The 23,122-nt window shown below is 37.0% G+C and overlaps 1 protein-coding gene and 1 long non-coding RNA gene across 2 annotated transcripts; both read right to left on the bottom strand.

The window, feature by feature from the left end:
* Positions 1–1,901: 1,901 nt before the first annotated feature.
* Positions 1,902–6,525, bottom strand: LOC113015013 (C-type lectin domain family 4 member E-like). The gene is made up of 8 exons (XM_026156903.2): positions 6,445–6,525; positions 4,627–4,737; positions 3,571–3,648; positions 3,283–3,351; positions 3,085–3,144; positions 2,558–2,709; positions 2,358–2,458; positions 1,902–2,239 (listed from the first exon to the last, which is right to left on the bottom strand). The coding sequence occupies exons 1-8, from the start codon at positions 6,473–6,475 to the stop codon at positions 2,071–2,073; spliced, it is 771 nt and encodes a 256-aa protein (XP_026012688.1). The 5' UTR covers positions 6,476–6,525; the 3' UTR covers positions 1,902–2,070.
* A 12,412-nt stretch (positions 6,526–18,937) lies between these two features.
* On the bottom strand, positions 18,938–21,338 carry LOC145423664 (uncharacterized). Its single transcript, XR_013904722.1, has 3 exons — positions 21,229–21,338; positions 20,630–20,752; positions 18,938–19,670 (listed from the first exon to the last, which is right to left on the bottom strand). It is a non-coding gene; the product is annotated as an uncharacterized LOC145423664 (long non-coding RNA).
* Between the last annotated feature and the right edge of the window lie 1,784 nt (positions 21,339–23,122).

The raw sequence follows: 23,122 nt of genomic DNA, 5'->3' as shown, positions 1-23,122 counted from the left end.
TGAAGTAGAGATATGTCTGCTATTGGAACTCTGTGTGGCATTTATCTGGGCTCTAATCTAAGGTGCTGTTCAGAATCAGAATCAGAATACTTTATTGATCCCTGGGGGAAATTATTTGTGATTTATGAAGCTGGTGACTTGGACAAATTTATCCTCAGCAGCAGAGATGACTCTTGGTCTTTGTTTCCTGGGGCCGTCCTCGTGTGAGATGGTTTCATTGTAGCACTTGATGGTTTTTGTGACTGCACTTGGGGACACATTCAAAGTTTTAGCAATTTTCTGAACTAACTGACCTTCAGTTCATAAAGTAATGATGGACTGTTGTTTCTCTTTACATAGCTGCTTGGTTCTTGCCATAATATAAATTCTAACAGTTGTCAAATAGGGCTGTCAGCTGACTTCTGCACAACACAACTGATGGTCCCAACCCCATTAAGAAGACAAGAAATTGCACAAATGAACCCTGACAAGGCACACCTGTGAAGCAAAACCATTTCAGGTGACAACATCATGAAGCTCATTGAGAGAAGGGCAAGGGTTTGCAGCGCAGTCAACAAAGCAAAGGGTGTCTACATTCACAAATCTGAAATTTCCAGATTGGCGTCCAGGTACACACCGGCTCACTCCTTGGCGGCCGCTTATCGGGGCCTGGAGCCTGGGGCTCGCTCGGGCCACTTCGGGGGTGGGGTGCCCCCGGCCTCTCGGCCTGGGGCTCGGTCACTCAGGCACGGCTGGCTGCCGGCGGAGCTCACGGGCGCGTCACTGCAACTCCCCCTGGCTTCTGCTCCGCGGCTGCTGAGTGAGCCCTCATCTGGGACTCTCCTCAGCTCTTTCTGGGACAGTGGCGCGGCTGCCCCTCTGTTGGTCTTCCTTGGTCTCTTGTGTTCTGGGGGCCTCTGGATGTCTGGAGTTTTGATCTCCTCCATACCTGCTTCATGCCCTGGAGGACGGGGCTGTGGCCCCCCCACACCCTCTAGCAGATCATTACATGAAGGAACCTTTTTTAAAAAAAAACAAGCGCGTCCATGCTCACAGGTGTACACACGGGTGATCACACCCACAAACTACACCCTTTTTGGCTCCTACCTCAAAGCACACTGTGTTCTGTTGATCTTATGTGCTGCACAATAATGTTTAATATTTAGTATTTACTGTCATATTCCCATATATCATTGTGATGTTGTTTATTCTATTACTCTTGTTCTCTTCTGCTTGTTTTCTTTTTTCTTTCTCAGCAGGTGATCCAGGTGATCGATATATGCATTTTTTATTTCTTTTTTTTCTTTTTTTTTTCTTCTCATTCTGTTGGTTTTTGTTTTTTGCCCTTCTCCCTCTTCTCAGCTGTTTCTCTTTCCCTCTTTCTTTCTCCCCTTCTTTCCCCCAGTCAAGTCTGTCCCGTATTCAGTAAGTGAAAATAAAATAAACAATAAAAGGTGAATCAAATGGACCATTACGGCAAGGCTGGGATGGTCAATTTGGTAAAGTAAATCCGTTGGGCATCTTTCTTTGCCTTTAGACAACAATTCTGATGGCAAAAGAGCCAAACGGGACAGGCAAAAAAACCCAAACCCCCCTCCAAAAAAAAAACCAAAAAAAAAAAAAACCTACTTATTCTGAGTAACACTGAAGTCTCTTTATGTAGTTTAATTTAATTTTCTTACAGGCAAAATTTTCAGATATTGACCTGCAGCACCATCTGCCTCATCAGTGTTTGTTTTGACTCCAGGCTCATTTGTCTTTAGATGTAGTACTTTTCTTTAATATAGATACACAAAACATATTTAGTGTCAAAAGACAGTTCAATAACACATTATCCAGGAAATTATTTATGTAAAAAAAAAAATTCCCTGGTAACTTTTAGCACATAATACATGAATAAGAAAATCAAGTGCAAAATAATGTGAATAATAATAATTCACATTTATTTCATTATAAACAGTGTCTATAATTTTTTTTTCTTTAAACATTTCTGAATGGAAGCTTTAAATGTTTGCAGCATTAGCTTTGGAAAAATTGTCTCAATGTGTCCTTTACTTCCACTGTTTTCTTTTTTTAATGCTGAACTGAATTTTAGACGCACACAGCCACAGCTGCTTTCTCACAAATACTTCTAAGAGTTAATTTGCAGGAATAATCAAACCAAAACATTATCCCATTGTGCCCCATCATCGCACAGTCCTCTCCATCAGGATCTTGCACGGGCATATTATTTGGCTCAGTAAAGAACCAAAATGTCAACCTATGGGATGAAGAACAGAATGGGCATTAACTGTAAAAGTTAAAGTTGAACTTTGATTTTGAAAATGGACAAATTCAGAATTTGTTATGTGTGTGTGTGTGTGTGTACTGAATCAAACCTTTCATTCAGTGGTGAGCCGTCCACCCACAGCCATCTGCCCTCTACTGCTGAGTCTGTCAGTCCGATCCAGAATTTTCCATTTTTTTTCTGCAATAATATCTAAACAGGAACATTTGATCAAATTATTTTATGAAACTTTCTGTTCCGGAATGATGAAACATGAGGGTGAGAACATGAACCTGCAGCAGTGTTTCATACCTGCTCCTCACTGCTGTCTATCTTAACCAGGTCTCCTCCTTTAGTGATACATTCAGTTCTGCTCTTATTCCAGGAGGATGACTTGGTGGAGAAATAATAGCACTTTCCTCCATGTTGCTCCCAGCCCTCTTCACATTTATAACATGAATCATCTTTGAAGAGATTACGTCAAACACTTCAGTCAGACGGAAGAAATCACTGTTCACGACTTACTCCACAGTTACAGTCTAACGTACTGTTTATATCAGTCCATCAATGTTTCTTTAATCAGAGGATAGCAAATATATCAAAGAAAATATATAAAACTTGCTCATAGTTATATCAGGAAGTTGTGGGGTTGTAGTCGGTATTGTGCTGTGTGATTGTTTTACTGTTATAGAGAAGAGATGAGAGATTTTTTTTTAAATATTTGCAAAATTTTCAGCATGATCATCTACTTTTGATTTGACAGCAGCAGGATGCTCCTTTGATCCCGTTTCCTTAATCAGAGGATAAAAAACATGTCAAAGACAAAATATAAAACTTACTCGTGTTTATTTCAAGAAGTTGTGGGCTTGTAGTTTGTATTGGGCTGCACGATTGTGTTACTGTTATAAAAAAGAGATAAAAAAATTGATTTTCATCGATTTTTCAGGCAGGAGGATGGTCCTTGTGTCATGCAGCTGTATATTTGTTTATGCAATTGTTTTCTGCAGATACAAATGTGTTTAAAATTCATAACGTACTAATTTTTACTTCAGGCTCTGGGCATGTGGGCTGCACTGTACTACATGGTTTGATTTCAGGAGGTCTCTCTAAAAAACAAAAAACAAATTAAAAAACAGGCTTAAAAACAATAATTATTCATCAGGATCAGTTATGAGAATCACCATAACTTAAATATTAAAATGTTGGGAAAAAAAATGCTAAGCAACATTTAATAATATTAATAATAACGTGTGTTATGTGATTAAATTCCAGAGGTCACAAACAAAAGTTTAGTACAAAATCACAGTGTAGTCTCATGTTCTTACCTGTGACATCAGCTTTTACAGTTTCCTGCTTCATCTCAAGGTTTCTGAGCATGTCCCTGGTTTTCAAAAGCTCCAACACTTATTAAAACAATAAAAATAAGAAAAGACAAAACTCAATCAGTAATATTTTCGGTTTCACTTTATCTCTTTATCTACACAGCCAATGAGACAGTTGTTGTTACCATAACCTCTTATTTCAGTTCACCTGTAGTGCTGATTTATTCACATTTGAGCAGGCTTTGGTAGCATGCAGGTAAAGAATATGTGCATATAACCAGAGACCAAAGTAACTTTTTTAATCTTAAAATCTTTGGCTACTCTAATATTAAATTTTTAATTGAATATAATTTTTTATATATATGCTAGCCTTAACATTTAATAAAGTTAATGTGTTAAAAATAAGAAGCTAGCTAGGTATTCTTCTTTCATCGATGGCTACAGGTGTGTTGCTTAAGATTCATGAAGAAGAATGTCTGAGTCACAGTTTAATTATGATTTTTAACTTAGCGTACAAATAAAAATAATAACATATTAATTATGACAAAAATCATGAGCTAAAAAGCATAGTTTCCCCACAGAGTAAAACACATTCAAAAGTGGTTGTGTTATCCATCCAATTTATGGTTTAGGTCAGCGGTCCCCAACCTTTTTTGCGCCGCGGACCGGTTTATGCCCGACAATATTTTCATGGACCGGCCTTTAAGGTGTCGCGGATAAATACAAGAAAAATAAAACTAGTACCGGTACTGAAAAAAAGAAGATTTATTCATAACACACGTGAAAAGACCAAGGAAAACCGAGTAAACGATAACAAAATAACGCTAAAAACCCTGAAAACTATACATTTCACACCTGAGCCTCAACTCTCGCGGCCCGGTACCAAATGACTCACGGACCGGTACCGGTCCGAGGCCCGGGGGTTGGGGACCGCTGGTTTAGGTCACAACTCAAAAGTTTTTCCTTCACAATTTTATAGTAAACATTCTGATTGTTAATAAATTTATGGTAAATTAGACACTTATTTAATTAAAGCTATGAAGAAAACTACAAACTCACAGAGATAAGTTACCACAAGAGCCGATACCAGGAGAACACAGACAACCAGCACGGCCACTCTGAGCTTTAACGCATTGTTTGATTTTGCATGTTGAGAATCAAGAGCTTCACCTGATTTAGAGGAGACAGAAAGTGAACACACAAGTACATAAACATTTAATAAATAGTTCTAACTCTAGTGCATCTGAGGACAGATGCAAAGATATTACACTGCTTAATGTCATTTCAGTGTTTGTCTAGTACAAAAGTTTAAAATTGGTGAGAACCACAGCTGGATTAGACCAACGGGAAACATGAAACACTGCATATTACAGAACAACATGGTTTCCTTTGTTATTTTTTTCTTCATAAATGAGGTGTTAAGGAAGAAACGCTTTTATGAGTTTTATGTTGCATTAAAGTATATGTTCATATTTTACTCTTAATAGGAAAAGAACAAAATGTACTACTCGCTCTGTCTCTAGAAACAGGAAGCTCACCCTGTGACATTTACCACAAGAGATTAACACACACACACACACACACACACACACACACACACACACACACACACACATATATGCAAAATTAAAGGAAACTGCTATGCTTGTTTCACCCTGCTATAAATAAAGACGATTGCTGTAGCTCGGTGTGAGTCCCTCTCTGAACCCTCACCCGTCCAGCACGTTAACAGTCTCCAAGTGTCTCAGTGTTGTTTATTCACCTAACTGTTTGATAACTGTATATCTCTGACATGAGGTTTTTCTTTTTCTTTTTTTTTTTTTTTTGTGTCCCGTTTGGATCTTTAGCCATCAGAATTGTTGTCTTAAGGCCAAGAAAGATGCCAAGCGGATTTATTTTACCAAGTGGATCATCATGGCCTTGCCATATTGGTCCATTTGATTGACCTTTATTATAATTATGAATTAATTTTATTTTCAGTTGCTACAAATGGGACAGACATGACTGGGGGATAGGACAGGGAGAAAGAATGAAAGAAAGAGAGGGAGAGAAAGAAAACCAAAGGGGAGAAGAGACGGTGAGAAGGGGGGGAAGAAAGAAAACAAACAAACAAAAAAAAAAAACACCTGGATCACCTGTATGGAGAAAAAAAAAACCAGAAGAGAAAGCAAACAACAAAGAGCAACATAATAATAATAAAAAAAACGGCACCATCACAATTAACTAGCTAGCAGTAGATATCAGTAGATACTAAATAATAAACGATATTGTGCAGCACGCAAGATAGACAGACATGAGGTTTTTTCACATTTTCGTATGATAAAACCCAGAAAACAGGCTTAAGATATTTTACCCAAAAGAGTATTGTTTAATTTCACAACACGTTACGTTGTATGAAAACAACATTGTTCACAAAAAGTGTGTATTTTCTCCTCCCTGTTGATTTACCACCACATGCTGGTTTTTAAGGTTCTTAACGGTACTGCACCTCCTTACCTGGCAGAGCTTCTTAGCATTTACCGCCCCAGGAGATCTTTGAGGTCAGCAGACCTGATGCTTTTAGATGTTCCCAGGTACAGATTAAAGACTAGGGGAGAGAGGGCTTTTGCTGTGGCTGCACCCAGACTGTGGAACAGTTCCTCCTCACATCAGATTCTCCACAAGCCTAGGAACTTTTAAAACTGCTCTTAAAACTCACCTCTTCTCATTGGCTTTTAGCAAGGTTTAACTTACTGTATTAACTTATTGTTTTATCAGTGAGGTGTTTTATGTACTTGTGTTTAATTGTATTTTATATTTGTATTTTATTGTACAGCACTTTGGTCAGCCTTGGTTAAATAAACTTGACTTGACTTGACTTGACATTAATGTTCTTACCTTCTATGTATTTCTGTGGACGGCTCATCATGCTGAGGCTTCAAGCTCCTGACTTCAGAGTTAGTCCAACTGTGTCTGAATCACAATAAAAAAACAACAAACCAATTATTTTAATCAATTCCTTCAATATTTACTGAAAATTTAGCATCAAGATTCACCTCTACGACCCTCACCTCAGGCTTTTCAAAGAGAAGTGAAACACAACACCTTTCACAGCTCTGTTAAAAAAAACAACAACTTCCTGATGACTTTAAAGGATGGGGAGGAGAGCCTATCTACAGCGCAGCTCATCTATTTCAAGACAAATTCAAAGAGATACTAGAGCAGAACAAATTATTTCAGCAACAAAGCTTTTCAAACATCAGTTAAAAAACCTGCTCAACACTAATGAGCTGTACGAAAACTAGTTTCAGTTCGTTAAGCTACAAGTATGACAAATATTATCATTAAAACATCAATATTTGTGTTTATTTACCTTAAACACAACAATAAAATATAACAAAGTGGAACAGAAGACCAGTTACTGTATATTTAACAATAAGAATAAATGTTATGATAGGAACTTTTATGCCTTTCTGGCTTAACATGCTAAACATTTTCTTGTGCATGACTCAAGTTGTGTTTTGATTTTTGTCAGAAACTTTGAATTTTAGTTTTTCACAATAAACTTTCAAATGTTTATGAAAAGACATTTCTGTCCTGCTTGTTTACTATTTACTACTTTACTACTTCACAGTGTAGCTTTATGGAGCTACAATGACATTAAATGTGTTTGTCAATTATTAAGATTTCTCTCACTGCACACTCCACATTTCAATAACAATTTAATTTGTCTTTCATTTAAAATTATAAAATTAATTATTTTCAGTATCATCATGGTCAGCTAAGCTCTGGTGGTCCATTTTTAGTTAATATGATTTAAAACAACAAAATATGATTTAGTAATAATGGCAGTTTACTCTAAGTTTTGTTCCCAACTTTCTTTGAAAAAGTAATAAATGTTTTGAGAAAAAAAACTTAATAAGAAAAGCTGGGTAATAATGGATGTGAGCCATCATATCAAATTGCACTGATGGTCCAAGTTTAATCCAGTTTTATAGTATAGTATAGGAGTATCCCATTCTTACCCGTGATATTGCAGTTTTACAAACTTCAAGGTTTGTGACTTTTTCTGTGGGTTTTTTTTTTTTTAGCTCAAACAACTGTTTAAGAAATTTAATGCAAATCTATAGCATTTTAGATTCACTAAACTTGATAAAAAATACATCAGATTAAAAATTAGCAATTCAACCTATTTCTTTAGTACCTTTCTAGCATCTGTTTTAATTCTGCTTCTACAACTCACTAGTTGGGGGTTAGGTTAATTTTTTTAAGTACTTTTTTAGTTTCTATTTTCATTCTGCCTCTAGTGCTAATTTTATTCACCAATAACATTTGCACAGGTTGTGTTTGCATTCAGGAAAATGGTACAAAGTATAATATTTGAAAAAACGGCATATTAAAACCAGCCGCTATCCTCTGACATTTTGTGAATTCACTCAGTTTTGATTGAATTCACTATATCCAACAAACAATTTGCTTGTTTGTTGAAAAAAAAAAGTAAATAATTTTACCTTCAACATTTTCAGACATGTGTACCATCAACTCCAGTAAATCAAAAGTATAAAACTATAATAATAACAAAAGGGCAAACCTTTAATTATAAATTAGGTCTTAACTAATGAGACTAACAACACTACAAGGAGGGGCTTGGCAAATATTGCCATGTAAACTCAGATAATAGTAGATATATATTTTTATCTTAATTTAGATGCTGGATTCATCTGTCTTGTAGCTTGTTTCTTTTTCTCTTTTTGAAATTAAAGTTGTGCCAACTGATTTAAAACAAAGAAGTCATAAGCTGGCCATGATGTTTATGCACACAGTATTTCACAACTTTTCCGTGAACATTCACTTCCTCTTATTTATGGTAAATCAGATAGCTGTGACAAACACAGCTGCATGAACCAAACAGGAAACAGAGCACACTGTGTACCAGACAACAACATGGGTGACTGAGGAAACCACTAGTTAAATTATCACATAATCTAAGAACACTAAGCACTACTTTCCCCTCCTGAGTTGATTGAGTAATATTGAAGTCTGTTTACGTAGTTTAAGTTTCTTACAGGCAAACGTTTCAGATGTCGACATGCAGCACATAATATTTATTCACATTTATTTTATTATACACGATGCAGAATTTCTTTTTTCACTGAGCATTTCTGAAAGGCAGCTTTAAATGTTTGTGGTATTAGCTTTACATACTCTGCTCAAGTTGTTTAAAAAAATACATGCTGACCTGAATTTTAGACACATACAAATATATGGTGTCCGACCACTGCTGATTTCTCACAAATACTTCCACGAGATCTTTTGCAGGAGTTATCAAACCAATACACTGGCCCCATCCTACCACAGTCCTCTCCATCAGGATCTTTCCCTTTCCAATCATCTGGCTCAAAAAACCTCCAAAATGTCAAACTAAAGGATGAAAAACAGAAAGAATGTTAAGAGTCAAGTAAAGTAAGTAAGTAAAAGCTGAACTATGATTCTGGAAATGAACAAAAGTGTTTTTGTAATGTGTTCAGTCTTTTTTACGCCACTATTGGATGTCATAAAACTTGTCTTCTCTTTCCCTGTGTTTGTGTTCTGTCCTGGTCTCTGTGTGTGTTTCCTCTCTTTCTTCACTTTCCACTTACCTCCTCACTCACTTTAATAAAATGCTACTGGGATTGTCTGATTTTTGCGGTCCCTTTTTTCCTCACAGTATAATGCACCTTAAGGTGACTATATATGTATATATTAGGAGTGCAACAATACTCGTATCGATATTGAACCGTTCGATACAGTGCTTTCGGTTCGGTATGCATATGTATCGAACAATACAAGATTTTTTATTTATTTTATCAACTTTTCTTCTGACGATGCTGTCTGTGTTGAGCGCTCAGTGGATCTGCGTTCGACTACTCCGCCTAGGCTGCACTGTCGAGTGCAGATCCACTGAGTACAGCGCAAGCTAGCAAGACAGAAGCTAAGCTCATTGCAACATGGCAACTGCCCCAACGCTATCCAAAATTGAACCTCCCCACCCTCATTCAGATCTGGCGTTTGGAACTATCTTGGTTTTCATGTGAAGCATGACCGCATCATGGACAAAAGTAAAACAGTATGTCGGATGTACCACGCAATGCTCAATTGGTGGGAACTAGTGCGTTAGCCCAGTTAGCTTGTTAACGTGTTGACGCCGTCCAGCCCCACGCACGGGGCGATGCGCGGTAACTCGTTAACGGAGATTTGTGGCGTTAATGTAATTTTAACGAGATTAGCACTGACAGCACTAGTGGGAACACAACGAATATGACTGCACATTTACGCCGAAAAAATATTGGACCGTATAGAACCGAACCGTGAATTCTGTGAATCGTTGCACCCCTAATATATACATATATATCGATACGGTTCAATATTTTTTCGATAAAAAAAATGTCCATGCCTTTTTAATTTGTCATTTATTAAAATTATAAATATATACTTTAACTCAAAAGTACAATTTTTAAATTTAATGTTGCTGAAAGAACAAAATAATAAAAATAATTAAATCTATCTAATCGAGGAATCACTCATCTTTGGAAAAGAGAGTTTATTACAGAGAAATGGCTCTTTCCAAAATAAAAGCTATACTATACGCTTCTTCTGGGCTATATTCTCAGCAGCATATTAAACATATCAGGTCCCCATAAGGAGAATCACGTGCTAACGGCTGTCTAAATGACTCGGGTAAAGTTTGTAGCATGCGTGCTTGTTGTTTTTGTCTGCTTCAACTTGTCTGTGCACTAGGATGATGTTGGCGTTTATATAGATCTATCTATCTATCGATTGATATATATATATATAGATATATAGATATATATATGTGTGTGTGTGTGTGTGTGTAATGTTGTATAATCTAATTAGATTGAATTAAACCTTTCATTTAGTGGGGAGCCATCCACCCACAACCATCTGCCCTCTTCTGCTAAGTCTGTCAGTCCGATCCAGAAAGGGATGTCATGTATCTCCATTTTTTGTTGAACATTTTTCCTCAAGAAATTCTAAACAGGAACATTTGATTAAATTATTTTGGGAATCTTTCAGTCCTGTGATACTGAAACATCAGGATGAGAACATGAACCTGCAGAAATGTTTTATACCTGCTCTTCTTCGCTGTCTATTTTAACCAGGTCTCCTCCTTTAGTTTTACATACAGTTCTGCTCTCATTCCAGGAGGATGAATTGGTGGAGAAGTAATAGCAATTTCCTCCATGTTCCTTCCAGTCATCCTCACATTTATAACATGGTTCATCTTTGAAGAGATTACAGGAAGATATTTCTTCAGGTGGAACAAATCATGTTTATGTTTGTGAGATTTGGAGGCAGAAGGAGGTGCCTCTGTGCTGCAGTTACAGTTTATCTTATCATTTCTGTCAGTCCATCAACTTTATTTCAATCACAGGATAAAAACATTGTCAAAGACAAAATCTAAAACTTACTCATGTTTACTTCAGGACGTTGTGAGGTTGTGGTTGTAGGCTTTATTGTGCTGTAAGGTTGTGTTACTGTTATGAAAAAGAAATTTAAAAAAGTTTACTCAATAAATTTTTCATCACAATCGTCTCTTTGTAGCAGGATGCTCTTTTGATCCTGTATATGTTTTTATTCCATCTCTTTCTGCAGATACAAGTCATGGCGAAAAGTTAATAACTTACTTATTTTCATTTCAGGCTGCAATGGACATGTGGGCGTCACTGTATTGCATGGTTTGATTTCAGCCAATTTCTCTGAAAAAAAAATAAAACAAAAACAAAACAAACAAAAAAACAGAATAGAAAATGAATGTTGGGAAAGTAAAGTAAAAGTTTAGGAGAAATGTCGTGTTATGTGATTGAATTCCAGAGGTCATAAACAAAATTGAAAGTCCACAATTGCAGTGTAGGAGTCTCATTTTCTTACCCGTGACATGAATTTTTACAGTTTCCCGCTCCAGTTCAATTTTTCTGAGCATTTCCTTGGTTTTCAAAAGCTCAAACACTTAAATAAGAAAAAAAATGTAACTCAGTCAGTACTGTTTTTGGCTTCACTTAATCTCTGTAAAGAATATCTGCCTTTGATTTTCCAGAGTCAATAGCCAAGGAGAAGGTCTTGTTACTAGAACTGCTATTATTTCAGCAAACTTGTAGTCACGATTTTGTTCACACATGAGCAGGCTTTGGTAGCATGCAGGTAAACAATATACCCATATAAACAGAGAGTAGAGCAGGGGTGTCAAACTCAAATACACAGTGGGCCAAAATTCAAAACTGGAACAAAGTCGCGGGCTAACGTTAATATTTATTGAAAAAAAAAAATCTTCCTCCAGATATAAGAATGAATCTTTTCTTATGGACTCAAACAAGTTTTGCTGAAAAACTGAATATGGAAAAGCAAAGCTTAATACTAAACAATATATATATTAGCTGTATAATACCAGTAGGCCAGCTCTAATAGTAATTTGGTATGGCTTCGCGGGCCAAATGTAATTAGGCTGCGGGCCAAGTTTGGCCCGCGGGCCAGAGTTTGACACCTATGGAGTAGAGTAACTTGGCTGATTTTGGTTCAGCTTAAAATCTTCTTTTTTTTAATTGATGTGTTTATTTTTGTCTTGGACATCACTGATATGTGACAAAGAAGGTGTGAATTCCTTCAGATTTGGTCTGAGTGTGATAAAGAATATTTAACAAAACATCCTGTCAAAATTACATTCATGAGGTTGCACTAAAGCCGGTAATAAATTTCTGACATATTTTGATTATGTCATAACCTATTATAGATATGTTATAACACAATTTTCATCTTTTTTTAGTTATGAATTGATATTTCATTAACTGAATGCAGTATGAATCAAGTATTTTATTATATAACTGTATGGTAAAATCATATGTTTTAAATTTTATATAATTAGTATGTTTATGCTAATATTAAAAATTAATATAATTAATATGTTAAAATAAATGGCAAGTCAGACATTTAGTCAGACAACTTTCACTGATGGCTAGTGTGTTGCCTGAGACTCATGAAGAAGAATGTCTGAGTTGAAGTTAGATTATTTTTAACATGTCAATTACAAATAAAAATAACAAGTTAAATATGTTAACATAAATTACTATAAAAATAATTTAATGTAAAGTAAAACATTATGACTGACTATTTCTGACAGGTTTTAATAACTTTAATAAATACAAATTTGACTGTATATGTTGCTTCTGTAGCGCTACAGGAGCAAGAACTTGATGCTTATTGTGGACATTATTAACAGCTAAATTACTGTTAAAAATGTTTTTATTTTAATTAAAATACAGGACAAATGTGTCCTGAAGCCTTTTAGAATTTTAAAATAAAAGTATGATGTAGATTAATTAAAAAGTCATAAATCACAATTTTTTTTTAAAGATCCTGATTCTCATGTAAATTTATGATAAACCAGACACATGAAAAGCTACATAATGCTACATGAATAAAACTACAAACTCACAGAGATAAGTTACCACGAGAGCCGATACCAGGAGAACACAGACAACCAGCACGGCCACTCTGAGCTTTAACGCATTGTTTGATTTTGCATGTTGAGAATCAAGAGCTTGACCTGATTTAGAGGAGACAGAAAGTGAACACACGAGTACATAAACATTTAATAAATAGTGCTAACTCAACGCAACGGGAATCTTGACACACTGTATATTAGACATCAACACACTTTCTTATTTTTTTCATAAATTGATAAAACCCTGAACACAGGCTTAAAATATTTTAGCTACATTGGGATCATTTTCCACTACATATCACATTGTATGAAAACAGCATTGTTCATACAAAGTGTAGATTTTTCTCCTCCCTATTGATTTACCACCACATTAATGTTCTTACCTTCTTTGTATTTCTGTGGACGGCTCATCATGCTGATGCTTCAAACTCCTGACCTCAGAGTTAGTCCAACCGTGTCTGAATCACAAAAACAAAACAGCAAACTTGTGCTAATATGGAATCAGTTCCTTCTATATTTAAAAGAAAGATTAGCATCAAGATTCACCTCCGCGACCCTCACTTCAGGTTTTTCAAGTGAACCACAACACCTTTCACAGCTCTCTGTAAAAAAACCAACTTCCTGATAGGTAGGGAGGAGGGTCTTTCTACTGCTTACTTCAACTATTTTGAAACAAATAAATAATACGTCTTTGTACATTTATTAATACAGCAAGTTTGATAATAATACAGTAATTATTTTTAGTTTCTATGCCTGACGTTACATTAGTGTATTATGACATGCTAAAGGTTTTCTCTTGCGTGAGTCAAGTTTTATTTTGCTGCACAGACTTGTAATTTTAGTTTTTTACAATAAACTACCAAATATTTTTTAAAACATGTTTCACTCTTGCTTGTTTAACACTATACAAACATTTCAGTAAGGACAGATCATTCAAAGGAATAAACATGATTCATTGATGAACAAAATATAGATAAATGTTTGGCGGTTTGCCCGTCTCAGCCGAACGGAACCCCAGCTGTGAAAGGGATTAGAGCAGGACCCGAGCCTATACGCTGATGGTGATGATGAAGGTGGCTTGAGAGATGAGAGGTGGAGATGGGGAGGAGGTGGGTTGCACAAAAGCATCTGCAAAGGAGAAAGACAGATGCGCAGTGAGATATAAAGTACGTGGCATGAGTGCTGATTGGCCTGGAAAAGGCCGGGATAAGGTGATTGGACTACACCAGTGATGACACAAACAGCTTGACAGTGTGGCAAAGTGGAAGTGATAAAGCTTATATTTAGCTGGCATAATCAAACTTTATCAAAATTTATTTTATTGCATTCGTGTTGACTTGGTAAAGTAAAACTGTGAATACGTTTGCTTTAAAGGGTATTTTACAAGCTGAAGAATAAACTTTTGTTTGTATCTTTTCACATTGGATTTTACTGATTTGATTCTGATTCAGTTTTGACTCAGACAGTCAGAAATATTATAATTTTGATCATTTATCAGTACATATCCATATTTTTATATAAAAACAAAGCTGACACTTGTGAGACTTCATCAGAGGTGTGAGCATCACAGCAGACACCTTTGTGTCAACGTAACTGAGGAGAAAACAGAAAAACATGAAGGAGATTTTCCTGGCCTGTTTTTTTTTATAGCAGATAAAATGTTACTTAAAAATATTCTGCAGTTGTTAAAAAATGGAAGAAAACCATGAAACAACATATGAACATTACCTGATGCTGCTGAGAGCAAATTTACAGAGGTTTTGTTGGAGACCCAGCTAAGTGTTTTGCAATTTGGTATAGTTTGTAAAAGTTTTCTTCATACTGAACAGCAGAAATTAGGCTTTCTTGTCAGAGGTCATTTTTGAAAAAAACAACAACAACCCCTAAACAGTGGCCTACAGCGCTGTAAACAATGGTAGACTGGTGCGCAATAAGCAAGCAAATAATTCAGAAAACAGAGATTTGAGATGGGAAACTGTTCTTGAAGTACACTGAGAGAGAGAGGGAGAGGGAGAGAGAGAGAGGGAGAGGGCGAGAGAGAGAGAGCTGTGCAGGAAGTGCCATTTTATTGTGGTGAAAACAATAAAATCACAAAACAGACAAAGTAGGAAGTGTACTTTTCATCCTGTTTTGCTGCTGGTTCAGTGAATTCTGGTTGGAGAGTGACGAAACCTACAGCTTCAGAATCTGTGAGATGTCGGATTCCAACACCCAACGGCATGTATATGTACGTGTCGTCGGGTGAACGGAGGGATGTGTTTGTGTCTGTGTTCACATCTTTGTGGAGAATCTGTTTACTTGCTCTCATTTGCTGTTTTAGCTGTTTGGTGGTTGTTGAAATGGTTTTGTGAGTTTTAACCTGAGATTCTGGGGTTTGTGGCAAAATACATTTATATTTAAAAATCGATTCAGGATTTAATGAATCAATATCACGTTATTTAAACTAAAATTAATTTTAATCGGAAAATAAATTTTTAAAACCCACCCTTAGGCGCACCCCCTAGGGTTGTTGAGAATGACTTCCAGACAGATGGACAAACCGATGGTGACTAACCAACCGGACAAAGAACACGACCACAGTGATAGATGTAGCTATACCGAGTGATAGCAACATCAGGTAAAAGGAGCACAAGAGCTCAAGAAGTACCAAGGGCTGAGAGAAGAGCTTGAACTGTCTCTGTCCAGAAGAGCACAGGAGTCTCTCCCAGGCCTCTGGTAGAGGACCTGAGCTTGAAGGATAAAAGACCGCCTGCAGGGTGAGAGGGGATTTAAAAAAAATTGAAGCTGTAAACAGCGATGAGAGGGCCCCTGCACTACCAGACCCGCTTAGGTTGTTCTGTGCTGTGGTCGACTTGACTTGCAGCTTGGGTGTGCTGTGGGTCAGCAGAGTGAACACCTCTTATGCCCACTAGGTGGCAATGGAGAACACCCACTAACTGTGTGCCCTGATTTATATCATGCCTCAAACCACCAACTGAGCCAATTTTACACAGGTATCTGTACTGCTACCTAAGTAAAGAATGCCTGGTCTTTTGCCACCTCTGCATTTGCCAATGTTATGGGAATGTTCCCGACTAGCGGAGAGTGCAAAGGAACATTAGCAAAATAGCATGCTAACCCATTAATCTCTTTTAGTAGTACAGCCTTATGCTCCAGCTTAACACAACTAAAAGGAAGGGGGCACCATCTTGTGGCAGTATTATGCAATTGTGCTTTAATTCACAAAGAGGCAGACAATTTCTTCTTCTATGGCATTATGAAAGTAATAGTGGGTCAATGTAGTGTCCAGTCTGGCCTCAGTCTAACATAAAAAGAAGAAGAGAGAAAACTTTTCTTTTTTACAGACTGTGATCATGACCTCTTGTCAATTATACTGAAAGAGTTGAAGCCAGTGAAATAATAAACACAAATATGTTGCTAAACTGATGTATTTTAGTAAACATGTCATTTAATGTCCCTTCTCTGAACAGCTGCGTATACACCCACAGTAAATGAACAATGATGAGCCTGATTCCCTGAATGTGATTTTGTTAGATGTTATGAGAGTGTTTTTCTTACTTACTAAATTATTCTGTCATCATCCACTTTAGTTATCTTCTGTGGGCTTTCAGGTCCTCTGGTGTTGCTGAAATGACAAGTTCATTCAACTTATCAGGCATGCTTTAGCTGCTCCTTGTGTACCTTGCTCCCTCAGAGTACTAATATCATCTCTCCTTGTTTTCCCAGTGTGGATCCCTCCTTTGGCCACAAGAAGTGGATCCCTGTTCATCATTACCTCACCTGCTGCTGCAAGAGCTAGTTGCTTTTCTTGGGGTGGCTGTGGCTCAGGAGGTAGAGCAGCTCACCTACTAATCAGAAGGCTGGTGGGTTGATCCCTGTCTACAAGGCAATTATATTTGAGCAAGATACTAATTCCAGTGCATCCATCAGAGTGTGAATGTTAGAAAACACTTACATAGAAACAGTATGAAAAAGCCTGTGCCTCCCCTAGTCCTGAAAATCCCCATTGGTTCTCATTGCTGTTACCTGTAATCATTTTGTTAAATTACAACAACTTTAGAAACGAATCATGGTCAACATACAACGCATACAAATCAAATCAAATCACTTTTATTGTCACATCACATGTACAGGTACATTGGTACAGCACATGTGAGTGAAATTCTTGTGTGCGAGCCCCACAAGCAACAGAGTTGTGCAAAATACAATAATGTAAACAAGCAAAATACAAGAATGGCTACATCTGAAACTAATAAATATATGTACAATATATAACATCTAATGTGAATTGCAGAAGCATCAAGTGAGGATTGATTTCTTTTTTGTGGATTATTTTTTAAGTATATATGTTTTTTTCCCTTATTTTTAACAGGCTTTAGGTGCATAAATGTAAACAGTCATTGTGCAGCATAAAAGAGGAACTTAGTGGCCAAAATACAATTGTTCACTATCTATGGAGCATGACTTAGCTTTTTCTTAACTTTTCAAAATGTATCAGTGTTTGTGAACAATGACCTGTATCTACCTTTAGCATTGTTGGTGGCTTTCCAGATGTACACACACATTCAAGACAAGCTGGATGATCGCTCTCATCTTTAGTCCAAAGGATGTGGGGTTCATGTTTTCCAAAAATAACTTTAGATTTCAGTTTGTCTGATTATAGAACAGTTTTCCACTTTGCCTCAGTCAACTTTAAATGGGCTTTAACCCAAAGAAGATGGTGGTGTTTCTGGTTTCTGGGTTATGGTGCCATCATCATGGCATCATCTCTACATGACAGAGCTTTGACCTGCATTTGCGGATAGCACAGTTAGCTGTTTTTACAGACAGTGATTTCTGGAAGGGTTCCTGAGTCCATGCATGGATTTTCAGGTTTGCCACTTGTGGACAGAGTTTGTTCAAGATTGTCTGAATCGTTTGATTTATGTACTGTAGATAAGATATTGAAAATCTTCTCAATTTTTCACTGAGGAACTCTGAAATTGTTCAATTTGTAGACGGGTCATTGATGTGACATGGCAATTTCACTGTCTTACCAGACAAAAACGAAGCTTATACGTAAGTTCATTAAGGAAGATCTGTAGTCACACATCGATCTGCTTCCTGGATGATTTGGATGCTTTGCATCACTTTCATGCTGTTAAGCTCACATCCAATCATCTTTCTGCCTGCCTTCTTCAGGCCAATCAGCCTCCACTTGGCATGCTTTAAATCTCACTGCTCATCTGTCACTCTCCCTTGCAGTCGCCTCCCTGCAACCCACCTCCTCTCCCATGTTACTCAGGCTCCATCCAAACCTCCATCTTCATCGCCATCACTAGCGTCTAGACTGTGGGAAGTACTTCCCTAATTCTTATCACCACTGGGATTCAATTTTGCTGTCATGGCCCATCTGAATCTAATCACCAAATAGTTTAATTAATTTCTGTATATCAATAAATCATGTTCAGTTGCTTCTAATGATCTCTGCTTATTGAAATGTTAGTTAATATTGTCCTCATTTAAAATGCTGCAAATGGTTCAAAATTTATGTTTTACATGGACGTGTTAAAAAAATACTTTATTTTTTAAAAACTTTGTGCCAAATACTTGGCCCTGTGTGAAAAATTCAGCCTTTGTCTCGTCAGTTCATTTTTCTTTAGATGTTGTTCTGGCTTCTTTTGTGAGCTCATGCATGAGTCGTTGATGTCTTCTTGGAGTAATTTTGGTAAGTTGGCCCCTAATTGAAAGATTCCCCACTGCTTTCTTCATTTGTGTATAATGACTCTGACTGTGGTCACTGGAGTCCCAAAGCCGAAGAAGTGGCTTTGTAACCATTTCCAGACTGACAGATGTCAATGGCTTTAAGTGATTTTCTTGATTCAACAGGTCTGACAGCAATCAGTAACCACATTATTTTCAAATATTGAAAACACAATGACAAGAAGTCAGCAGACTGGAGGTGTTTATTTCCATCAAGCACAATAGTTTTTTCTGGATCAGTGTCATTCAAACTCTTCCAGGAAATAGTTTTTGCAAAAGCTTAAAAAAATAGAAAAAAACAAAATAAATGGTTGGAAACTGTTTCACAGAAAGCACGAGAACAGCGGCTCATAATAACAATGTGAATGAAGACAAAAGATATAAGACACGAAATATTATTCAAGTATATATCTGGCATGTAACTGGTGACCTGTTGAGGGCGTACTCCTCCGCTCGCCTTCTGACACTTGGGACTACACCCCTCCCCCTCCTTCTCCCCCCACCAAAATGTTTAACCTGATTAAGCAGGTAAAGCAATTAGAAGGATAGGTTTTCCATGTTATATTATTCAACACTTCTCTTTAAGTTTGTCCTTGTAGTTTCTTTTAAGAGTTGGTGACATCAGAGTTGAAAAGTGTCATTTCACTATCTTTACCCTGTACTTAGATTGTTTTGTACGCTGAACTTGATGTAAACTGAATACAAACTGTCCAGTTAAGTTATTTCTTTGAGGTATAGTGCACCATTTATCAAACCAACACTTCAGGCCAGGAGCGCCACCTTTTACCTCCGTCCTGTCACAGACTTCCCCATCAGGATTTTCCTCATACCAGTTGCTGGTATGAGGAACCAGTTGTCTGGTTCTTTGTTGTTCCAGTAAATCACCCTAAGAGATAAAAACAAACAAACAATAATTGCTTCAGTGAAAACTGGTATTTTTAATTCCGGGAATAAAAAACTATTTTAATAACAGTGAAACTTATTTATTAGTGATGAGCTGCTCACCCACAACCATGCACCCTCTTTTGTAGTTAAGTGTTCTTTTCTAAACACTAATATAGACTTAAGTGTCACCTCAGCTGGTACAATCCAACTTTTATTATGCACAAGTATTGTGCATAATAAAAGTTATTATAATAAAAGAGCTATAAGCAGAATCAGTGACACAATCGAAATAACTCAGCACAGCTTAACACCATCAAATCCTTTAACTTCAAAAAGAGCCAGAGAGAGTGAAGCAGCAGCAGGTCTGTCTCCAAATGATGTGACTCAAACTGAGATCATGTAGCACCAACCAAACGTTATTCCAAGCGATCCCTCATTCACCTGTAAGCTTATCAACACTAACACCAAATGACATTAAGCTTTATTGTATGTTGGCCCAGTGGTTCTTAACGGGTGTGCCATGAGGTAAGCAAGACATTTTGAGGAAGTAGGTGTTCTTCAGGGAGATGAAACAGCATTTTAAAATGCCACAATGAAAAAAAAAGAAAAATGTAGGGAGTCACATATATTGTCTATAACAATTTTTGTTGCTAGTTTTAATTTAATGTGAGCTGCAAGCCTACACTCTTGCCAATGTTTTCATGTCTTGTGTGTGTGTGAATTGTCTTGTGTATTGACTTTCAAGTATCTTTCATGTCAGATGTGATTTTGTATTTGATGAGCGTGAAATCGTCTCTTCACAGACTTCCTGTGGCTGCAATAAAGTGCTGAAGTCAGAAGATGGCCAGTGCATTTGTGAGCTGACAGCACATATAAATTCTGTTTCTTTGGTAATTTAAAGCAGATCAGAAATGTTATTGATTTTAAATAAAGTTTATGAATAAAAGTGTTTAAACTCACAGAAGTAGAACGTCAAAAAGACAGCAGTTGCCAGGAGAACACAGACAACCACCACCGCCCCTATTTTTGTGGTGACCATTGACCCTCTGTTTACTTGTTCATGTTGAGGTTCAAAAACTTCGTCTGTTGAATATTTAGAGGAGACAGAGGGTGGAATAATTAAATAACACAAAATAGTGTAGCTGTGTACAGGTAAAAGGACTGTAATATTTATTAGTAATGATCTAGTATTTATGAGTTATAGCATTTAAAGGTTGCAGGACCACAGCTGCAAAGAAACACTGACATGCTAAATAAGGGATAACTACATGTTAAATACATCACAAGCCCCAATCGTTCCTCTTTTTTAAATCATTTTCTAAGTTACTTTAAACTTACAATTAAATGTCTGTCTTGGCATTTTCTTCTATCAATAAAACTAAAACTTAACAAAGTCTGAATGCTTGTATTTTGCAAATGTGCAAAGTAAATATCATCATCTAGACTTGCAGCATGATGATAGATTTTAAGATATGTGCAGATGATCCTGTTTTTATTCCAGAATAAACATATTATGTTCAAACAGCTTTTATACAGAACAAAAGAAGAGTCGTCTTTACCTTCCCCCACATCGCTGTCTGAATGGCTCATCGTTTCAGGCTTAAAGATCCTGAGTTCAGCGTTAGTCCAGCTGTCTCTGAATAATAGAAGTACTTTAATAAAGATTTATGTTTTACTGAAGCTTTTGACAAAAGCAGAAAAACACAAGTACTTGGCGATATTTCTCCTGAAGCTATGTTTGCTCTTACCTCTCTTTAGGCTGTTCAAAAGAAACACTGTACCTAATTTTCATGTTTCACAACTTTTTCATGAATCATAATAACAGGGAGGAGACTTTCACCACAGTCTACTTCCTCATATTTGAATAACACTTTTCACAAAATCCATTTTTATACATTTCATGGAAACTACTGTTCTTTTGTAAATTAATAAAAATAGCACAAGGACCACAGCCCTGCAGGCGCTGCAATCTTCTCCAGAGTTTGACTGCAGGACTCACAACCTTCATCTCTTTTCCCCTTCCTCTTTCCAGTTGTTCAGCACCAAGAGCTCAGACAAAAAACTGACATCACCAGGAATTAGGCATAGAGAGCTACTAAATGCAAAATATAACCTCACAGTGGATAAGGAACAAAAAGAAAAAGTAGCCTTCAAAATAAAACAGGAAAAACTCAGAAGACAAAAACCATATAATCATTTTCCAGAGAGGACTCTCTTTTGACTTGTGGATTTTACATTTTAATCAACTATACATGCATGCATGGTTGATAACCCACTATCTTCTTCAGGTCATCTTCTACCTTTACTGGTCTTGTGGTCTCAGCGAAAGCTCAAGAGAGACAGAGTATTCTGAACTCTTGTCTTTCCTCTTTCACTACTAGCTGTCAATCTCACTCACACTGCATCCTGTAGTCATGAAGTCACAACTGCTCTCCAAAGTTTTCTTTTTACCATTACATTGTTGTCTGCGTATGACAACAATGAACTTGAGTGACATCCCATTTTCATCTGAAAGGTGTTTTATTGAGTTCAGGTCAAGACTCTGTCAGTCTTCCACACCAAACTCACTTATAAATGTCTATATGGACCTTGCTTTGTGCACTGGCAGCAGTCATGTTGGAACAGGAAGGGCCAGCCACAAACTCTTCCCACAAAGAGCATTAAATTGTACAAAATATCTTGGTATGCTGAAACGTTAAGAGTTCCTTTCACTAGAACTAAGGGCCCGGGCCCAGCTCCTGAAAAAACAATCCCATTAATGTACAAACTGTAGCTGCTGCCTCTGTCCTCTAGATGGAGCTTTAATAACTGAATCAAGACCATCTGCTGGATTAAAATAGGAGGCTAGAGGCAGAGATAAGGTGCAGACTAACCAGGCTTTTATTCACCAAGATTAACAGAAAGCAAAACATAAGAAAAACTAAAACAATACAGCACAGAGATGTAGCAGGACAGTTATCCAAAGTGTAAGTCACTTGTTTTCCAGCCATAGGACCTGAGCACCTTGCAGTCATTGTTTAAACCATGAACTTCTCTGTACACCAAAGTATTCAAGAGTCAAATGTAACGCAGAGAGAACAATGATCCCAGGAACAGCAGCAAATCTGCAAAACAATTCTGAAAAGGAAAATAGTCAACATGTTGCAATGGCCCAGCCAAACTACACACTTCAGCAGGGCCGTGCAGAGAGGTTTAAAGGGGCGGGTGCTAAAAGTTAAAAAGGGGCACATTGAACCAGGCTGAATAACAACAACACACATTCATCAAGAATCTAATATGGGCAACAAGGCAAAGCAAACGTAGCCAATGTTTTAGCTGTTAAGGGGTTGCTGCTGATAGTGCTGGAGGGCAGGGCTGTGTTGATCTGAGACTGTAGACAGTAAAAAGTCCATAGGAGAGATGGTAGCTGATTAAACAAGTATCATGAGATAATAACAAAATGCAAAGATTGGT

This window comes from Astatotilapia calliptera, chromosome 22, assembly GCF_964374335.1.
Source record: "Astatotilapia calliptera chromosome 22, fAstCal68.1, whole genome shotgun sequence".
NCBI classification, from domain to species: Eukaryota; Metazoa; Chordata; class Actinopteri; order Cichliformes; family Cichlidae; genus Astatotilapia; species Astatotilapia calliptera.
This window is presented reverse-complemented; position numbering and strand designations above follow the sequence as displayed.